The sequence below is a fragment of the Diospyros lotus genome, chromosome 2 (assembly GCF_014633365.1).
Source record: "Diospyros lotus cultivar Yz01 chromosome 2, ASM1463336v1, whole genome shotgun sequence".
Lineage (NCBI taxonomy): Eukaryota > Viridiplantae > Streptophyta > Magnoliopsida > Ericales > Ebenaceae > Diospyros > Diospyros lotus.
In genome coordinates, this window is record NC_068339.1 from 9,182,282 (window position 1) to 9,190,718 (window position 8,437).

At 35.1% G+C, this 8,437-nt stretch overlaps 2 protein-coding genes across 3 annotated transcripts; both read right to left on the reverse strand.

Moving 5' to 3' along the window:
- Nucleotides 1–4,918, reverse strand: LOC127795498 (vacuolar protein sorting-associated protein 32 homolog 2-like). 2 transcript variants are annotated; one of them, XM_052327220.1, is made up of 7 exons: nucleotides 4,703–4,918; nucleotides 4,461–4,587; nucleotides 3,420–3,519; nucleotides 2,390–2,475; nucleotides 1,976–2,067; nucleotides 707–821; nucleotides 1–562 (listed from the first exon to the last, which is right to left on the reverse strand). In XM_052327220.1, exons 2-7 carry the CDS (start codon nucleotides 4,530–4,532, stop codon nucleotides 371–373), a joined length of 657 nt encoding a protein of 218 aa, XP_052183180.1. In that variant the 5' UTR covers nucleotides 4,533–4,587; nucleotides 4,703–4,918; the 3' UTR covers nucleotides 1–370. The 2 variants fall into 2 exon arrangements, with proteins under 2 accessions (XP_052183180.1, XP_052183178.1); XM_052327218.1 differs by having other exon boundaries at nucleotides 4,461–4,590.
- A 1,969-nt stretch (nucleotides 4,919–6,887) lies between these two features.
- On the reverse strand, nucleotides 6,888–8,015 carry LOC127795499 (40S ribosomal protein S30). Its single transcript, XM_052327221.1, has 3 exons — nucleotides 7,905–8,015; nucleotides 7,646–7,783; nucleotides 6,888–7,103 (listed from the first exon to the last, which is right to left on the reverse strand). The coding sequence occupies exons 1-3, from the start codon at nucleotides 7,906–7,908 to the stop codon at nucleotides 7,057–7,059; spliced, it is 189 nt and encodes a 62-aa protein (XP_052183181.1). The 5' UTR covers nucleotides 7,909–8,015; the 3' UTR covers nucleotides 6,888–7,056.
- Between the last annotated feature and the right edge of the window lie 422 nt (nucleotides 8,016–8,437).

The following is an 8,437-nucleotide window of genomic DNA, read 5'->3' on the forward strand; positions in this document are numbered from 1 at the left end:
AGGTTGAAAGCAGCAGCAATATACATCACAATTTGTTACATAATCTCTTCACTAAATACCGGCAAATTGTAATATAATAATGCCAACTACTAAAATACAGTGTTGTTACAAGTTTAAACGGTTTTTTTTTTTCTTTTTTCTAGTGGAAGATTATATTTAAAGCAGATGGCCTCATAATAGACACTGAACATAACTGTAGCGTAAAGCTCTAGCTGGAGAGGTTCCAGACCGGTGGTTCACAGCCCTAGACTTGGTCAATTGATATATTATAGGCTTCAACAATACTACATCAATATATAAAGGTGGGAGCTTTGGATGCCACACAGCACAATGGGAGACCAAATTACAAATAAGAAGAAAAACAACCTGCTCAAAGAGCCATTTCTGCCTGTAATGCAGCAAGTTCATCTTCCTCAGCTGTGGGCTTCCGAGGGGGAGCACGGACTGGTTGCCTGCCTGCTGGTACTTGTACCGGTGCTGCCGGAGCTGTTGTTGCAGGTTGCAGGAGCTGCTCCTCCAACTCAGCACCTTCCAGTTCTTCGAGTTCTGCCTCCAATTCATCCTGCAACCACAAAGATTTTTAGTGGATTTATTGATATCAACACTAAAAGTGTTGACTAAGAATGTGGAAAAGCACGGTCGCATTTATTCTCTATGCATGGAAATGGAACACTGAAGACAACAAGTGATGGGTAGAGAAGAATACCTCATCAAAATCGGCTGCTGCGCCAATGGGTGCGGCCAATGCTTCCTGTATCTGTTTCATGTTTTCTGTCTGCTCATTTATTTCATCCATAGTCTTGTCCACATCATCAATATTCCTGTACAGTAGGAGCCAGGGTCCAAATAGTTATTGATCGGAATAAGTAATTAACAAGAATTTCCAGTTTTTACAGAGTCCATGTTTCAGTTTAGAGTACGCAATTGACAAACATTCAGAGCTTATACACATGATATTCCATGAGTCATGCAGCTGAATGGTTGAGGTAATAAAATATAATGAGTCCAAGGAAACATTATATCTATGATTGTGAACAGAATTGCCAGATTTTGAGCCAAATTAGCAGATACATTACCAGCTGGTTGTCCAAGTTGTGTGTGGAATGGAATGTCGTAGGGCTAAAAATCCTTTCAAAAAATAGTATAACAAGGAAGTAACATTTTCCCTTCAAAAGACTCCTACAGATTCTAAACAAATCCTACTCTTCAGACAGTATTTTTTTTTTTTTTTTTTTTTTGGGGGGGGGGGGGGGGGGGGGGCGCGGGGGAAGGGGCCTACATGCTTTGTGAATAGCACAAGTATGTTATCAACTTGATAAGAATTTTCAACTATATTATATGAAACCAAAATATTAATATTTATCAGGCCAAAAACTCAGGTAACAAACAAATACTGTGTGTCATACTCACATCCATTACAATTTCCCACATGTAGAGTTGAGGCGAATGTCAAGCATGCAATAAAGGGTCCTCCTAAGTGTCTCATGAACAAAGTTATATTAGCCAGCTTCTCATCCATCTTTCATAGTTGTAAATTAGAAAAAGGAGAAATAGAAATATTATAATCCAAGGGAAGCATCAAATATTTGAAATAAGAATCTAAGAAAAACAAACAGTGTCTAACCCAAAAGTGTAGAAAATCCAGAAAAGAAAAATGTACTATTGTAACACAATGGAACTCGGGTAGGCAGAATGAAATGGACAACCAGTGGCAAGCATATTATGGCAGCAGCAGATAGAAAAGAAAAGCAGGAGCAAAAGAAATTTAACAGATGGCAAAGGAAGATGACATCTAAATTTTCATACAAACTCAATAAATTACCTTCATGACCAATAGAGCATAGACAAACCAAAAAGGCATGCACATCACACAGGTAAAGTCTAATACATTCCTTACGAACCAGTGATGATTATGCCAATTATAACAACATTAATATATGCGTGTGAGAGAAAGAAAGAAGGAGAAACTACTAACGTTGCCTTTTGCATTGATTTCATTGCGGATGCACCAGTTCTCAATGCATCCACAGTCTCTGTTGTAGCTTTTGCACCTTCTAACAATATCATCTGTAAGAACAATACATGTTTCACAAATTAGACAATCTTCCTCTGATAATATTAAAGGTAAAGTTAACCCTTAAGCTTTTAGATGGCAAAGGTCCTAAACTTAGATCTCATTGTTGATTCAATATTTAAATAATTGCACATGTTTGGGCCAGTTATGCAGTGAAGCCTGCCATACGTGAAGGGACATATTGAGAGTAAAAATGAAAATATAAAAAATAAAGTTAACCCTGTATCTAAAAGCTTAAAATTTTAAATGAGATGGTGGTTAATAATTTAACACTTATAAACTACATAGATAGAGAATATAAAACCTCAAGCTAACCTGGTCATGGATGCGTAATTGGAAATTTCCAAGCTGCTCTATTTGCTGTTCATAGAGCCTCTTCCTCTTCAAACATTGTATAGCCGCTGCATGGGGGTAATAATAAATTTTCAGATTCAAACCAAGAAGTAGCATGTGCACCTTTCTAGAGGTGCCTTGATTGATAAAAGTGCCACAAGAGATACATGAAAATTTAAAAAAAAAAAGAAAAAGGATGATTCAGAAAGAAAAATGCTGCTTCATAACTAACTAGGGAGTACGAGGCAGGACACTGTCAGAGGAGCCAAGAGTCCTGCTAGAGGAGGCAAAGGAGGAATGCTAGCTCAGCCAATAGTTTCAAATGGCCACCACTTCTCCCTTGGCTTTTTTGGCCTGTGACGTGTGATGTGGCATATAACACAGTGGGAGAATTTATTTTGGGAAATACTTTATCCGATTTTTATTTTGGGAATTTTATAAGTGTTTTATTTTTAAAAAAACTCAGGAAACAATGTCAATTAATTCCCCTGACACTGCCAAAGGATAACCGCTTAAAACAATAACAACAACCAAGTCTTAATCCTGCATGATTACCATTTGAGTTTGAGGTGTAAAACAACACCACTAAACAGAAGGGTGCACACTAGCTGGGTAAAATTTCCTGACTGATATAAAGTACACAAGGAGAAGTCTCCCTAAAATTTGGATTTGAACATATAAGCAAAGAGGAAACGACCCATCATGGTTCCTCCATCTGTACCTTTTAAGTTAAATAGCTATTACCGTAACACTATTGACTTATGATAGGAGTCATCTGAAACTTGTTGCATCAATACGACACAACACGTGCAAGCCTATATGCAATATCAAGTTGCTTTGTTAAAAATCAATGTGATGCAAAACCAACAGTAATAATTGCAAAAAATTGACAATACAGATGGAACTGCAACATAAGTGTCACGCTGTCCCACAGAGACATAAATGAACAGACTTGCTTAAAACTCAAAAATGGCCCTCTGAAGAAGACAATAGGGGGAAATGGAAACCATACCTCTCTTGTTCTTTGCCTTGGTGAATTCTTTGGCCTTTTCAACTTCTGCAGAAGCCTTCTTCTGGAGTACTTTCTCCTTCTTTTCAAGCATTTCAAGCGTCTACACAATATAAGAATCCAAAGGTTTAGGCCACAACTGGATCTTACATAAAAAAGATTATGATAAATATCACTGCATACTATGTTTAAAGCACAAAATCAATTCCACCAATTACTTATTAAAAATGGAAAAAGCATTTCAAAATAAAAAATCGTCACACAGAGAGTTGATTAGTTTCCTCCCATTTTCATGCCCTCACAATACATGAACACGTATAATAAAATACGAATGCCTTCGGAATTACTAACAAAGAAGCAAGACTGGAGAGAAAGGGACAAATCCCAGTTGATAGTAGTGGTTACCAATTAACATGGAATGATTAAGCCGCACATCTCATTTATTAGCTATCTTCTTTTCCTTATTCATTTATTTGTTTTCTTTAGGGGCAGGGGGAGAAAAAAAGAAAAAAAAAAGTTTCCAGTCATTGTTGTTGCACAGCGGACTCAAACTGCCTTTCAAAAAGGTATACTGCATCTCATGTTATTATGTTAAGAACGCAATGTTTAGAGCTAGGGTTTTTTGGATAGAAAAGAAAAGGAAAAGCAAATATAAGCCTAGTTCCATAATTGTTCCATGATAACTAGCCGCATCATGCAATTTACATATTTTCAAGAATTACCTATTACTTGTTAAATGTAATCGTTTTAACAATTTCCAAAAAAATCACCAAATAACTTGTTAACGTAATAATTCAATTTTGTATCATGTAAATATTTCCGGATTATTCCAATAATTTCAGAGTTCAGAAACAAAAAAAAGTTGAATCATTGAAGAAACAATAACCAATTATAATCAACGTTAAGGCAATAATCAAGTGCTTGAATCAGATTAAGCAAGAAAATAATAGAAACCACACCAAATAACAAGCCTATAAAATAATAATAAAGCTGAAGAAGAGGCTTTTCTTTTTATATATTTTGGAGGTGAAAAGCGTAGCGTACCTCGTTTAACTTGTCTATAGTGGCAAGAGCATTAGTCTCTTGCTTGGGTTTGCCGAAAATCCGAGAAAACATGGTCGATGATCCGATTCGATTCGATTCGCCTGCTACAAATCGGAACTATACCGATCTTCTGAAACAAAAAATAAAGCAACAGCTATAAGCCCCAATTTGGATCTCAAACACACGTCTCGAATTCTTTCTTTGCACTCTACAAATTGAGCAAGCAATAGTAACTAACATACCTTTGAAATTGAAGTAAGCAGCTCCGAAATGAAACGAGACAAGGTCGAATTTGGTTAGGGTTTCTGCAGAGAATCCAGCAATTACAGAGAAGGGGTTTCGAGTTCGGAGGAAACTACGAAGAAACGAAGAGAGAAAGAGAAAGAGAGAGAGAGAGAGAGAGAGAGTCCACGCGGCAACCGCTGGTCGTGGTTTTACATCACAAGGTGAGACTGAGTGCTCCCCTGCCTGCCTTGAATAGAAGAAATTTTCGAGATTATTTAAAATAACAAAATATTTTTTTTCTAAAGTTAAGATTTATTGAAAAAATAGTTAATTATTCCCGCATTACAAAATTATTATTGAACTGATGAGAATGAGAATGACTCAAATGATATATTTTTGCTTGAATTTTACCATGACGCCTAATTCATACTAACAGGCTGACAATTTTTCATTAGACACTTTAATAATAATCTTTCGAGTTTGAGTAATAATATAGTCAAATATATATATATATCATAAAAAATGTGATTAAATTAGAAAATTTGTAAAACTTGGATAGAAAATTATAAATTGGCTCAGCCCAATAGTAACTAGTTCTTGTCATATTTAATTATCTTATTATACAAACAAACACTTATTTTGTTAAATTTTTTTAATTTCAAACGAATGTTAATATTTCATCATTATATATTTTATGTCGAACAAACTTAAATTTATATTCTATTATTGTATTTACATATATATTAACTAAAATATTTAATTTGATTCAAACTAAATATCATTTATCTTTTCAAAATATTCTTTTTTAAACTTCACACACTTAGATAATTATGGCTAATTTTGGGTTGTACCAAGAAATTAGCTAAATTTAATTTTAAAAATATATATTGTTTACACATAAAAAAACACTTTCCGCCCCTTTAATCTCTGATCTAATGTTGGCTAAAAAGTTTGCAAAATTGTCTGGGTTGCTCAAAACATTTCTTATCTTTTTATTTTATTTAATTTCATATGTGAATTTTTATTTAATATCAGTCCTAAAAGTGTTAAATAGAAAAAAATAATGTAATACAATAAAGTTTAAATAAATTAACTAATACCCCCTAATAAGATCTGATTAGGGATTATTATATCGTTGCTGTATCTTTCATCTTATCTAATTTTTATTTTTTTTAAAAAAATTGAAATATTGTTTAAATGTCAAATATAAATTCTTTCGCCTGGAAATTAGAAAATGTCTAAAGGAGTGATTTTTTTAACAAACACAAAAATTTTAAAAAGCAGAAAGGAAGGGAGAAGAGACAACATATACGATAAACCAATTTGTGAGTTCTGCCACCCCGTGAGAGAAAAGAATCATATATGTATATATATATATATATATATATGGCATGCTCTGCTTCGATAATCAGCAAACTTTTCTGTTCGAGTAATATCCCAATTTTATCCCGTGCCCCAGCAGGTTTTCAGTTCTGGCCAACCAGAAGGCGAACTTGCCTACTTCGGATTCTTTTTCCCCTCCTAACCCCCACCACCTAAAGGAATTTCTATTTATAAGATTGACTCCATTGAGGGATCCCACAAAATTCAATTGGTCAAATCATCAATAGTTTTACATTTCCTCTCATCAGCAATAAATCACAAGGGATTTGGGAACATAGAGCGAAGCCCACTCCAGTTAAGACTACTAGTCTAGTGGTTAATTATAGTAGCAGAAGATAAATGGCCAGTTTTGTCTCATTCCTCTACTAGGTGAGAAACCAAGCAAGCATTCCTCAATCCGGAGGATGGAGATAGAGGTAATACTAACACATTGCCTAAGAAGGCCAGCCAGTAAAAGCCTCAAGGTCTCGAGAAGTGCCATGCAAGTCTGGGAGTTTTCATCAAAGGGCATAGACTTAACAATGCTATGCAATTGTTGCTACAAAATAAGGCACGCGCTTACAGGGCAACGCAAACCGACCAGCAACCCTAAATACATAATCCAAACCCTTCAAAAAGGAAGCAAACAAATTGTGTATAACTTAAAGAGATTTATTCTCTACTCATGCTAATACCATCCAATAAGCACCCGTTACTCTTTACCATGCATTGGAATGACACTAGCAAGAGCAGATTTTCAGATCTGCGCATAACAAACATTATCTCCAGCTTTTCCAACCAAATCAAGTACCCAAGCTTGAATCAGAATAAGCAACATGATGAGACAAAAATCTTCAACTTTTAGCAAGAAGATAATAATGTGTTCGGGAGATAGAATCGAAATTCCAACAATAGCAAACCGGGGACTAAAAACACTATCACATACTTGTTTAACAGCTCAAACAAAAACCAAACCCCCCATGGCCTACTAACTACCCAGTTCTTCAGCTTACTTCTCTGATGAATTTGGTCCCCTCTTCTTTCCAAAGCCAACAACTGCAAACAACAATTTAAGAAAAATATCAGTTAAATGTTTCAGCAAAAGAGGCACGTGAAGTCCAGGAAAAGTTTATTCATAAATTAGAAAGTACAATGCAAGTTATAAAAGTCTTATAGAAGATATGGCCTAAATAGAGATTGACAAGTTAAAATTAACGTGCCCAACCCACCTTAATGGGATTAAGGCTTGACGTCTTCTTGTTTATCAATAAATGTTTCGGATACAACACCATCAAGGTATCTAATCAAACTCAGCAACCAATTTGAGAAAAAGGAAAAAGGTCGATAACAATGAAGACACAACAGAATACAACATTCAAACTTAAAAATTTTCCCCTTTTTTTGGCTGACAAAGCATCCAGTTAGAGATTTACTCTGAACTTAGTTAGATCTGTTCGACAGATCTAATACGCATATGGATAAATCAAAGCATATGCACACACAATCAGATGTATATCATATGGATAATTAAATATGCACGTACATATATATATATATATATACACGCAGAGAGAGAAGGAGAGAGAACGAAGGGATACCGGCAGTGACAAAGCGGCGGTTGTACTGCATGCGCTTGTGAGCGCGGCCGCGGGGCTTCTTCTTCTTGTCCTGCTTTGCAACCTTCGGGGTTTGGCCTCTTACCTTACCCGCACGAGCCAGCGATCCGTGAACCTTACCTACAACCAAGGAATTTTATCAACCCCCAAATCAATATACATCGATCTCTCGCTATCAAACCAGGGAAAACACGCGTAAACTGAAGAGAAGAATTCGAATGCAGGGGCTTTGAGGGTTTACCCATGGCTGAATCTCCGTTCTCCGAGCTCCAATGGCTGCTTGCTCCTTCGGCGGGTTGCTTCGCGCAAGATAGCGAACAGGGAGAATGAAAAATTTTGGGTTAGGGTTTTGAGAATAATATATAGAGTTGGGGATAAGGTAACTGGGCCCAGACGGCCCAAAAATAATTGGGCCGGTAAAAATCCTAAAATCTGTTATCTGACATCTATTCTCTAGACAAACTTAATAAAAAATGAATTATAAAATAAATATTGAACTTGGTTCAATTTTATTAAGAATTTTTAACTCTTATATTTTGCGTACTGAACTTCATTTTTTGTTTTAATCATGGAATATTATATCACTTTAACATTTAATTAATGTTAAATGATGGTCGACCATCAATTTTTTTTAATTAGCGTAAGATTTATCTCGTAACTCATGTAATATAATCAATAAAAATATCTTATCAAATAAATTAGTAAAAATTATTTAATATATTATAATATAATTAATATAAATATTTTATCATATATTAGTATTTATCTTATGAA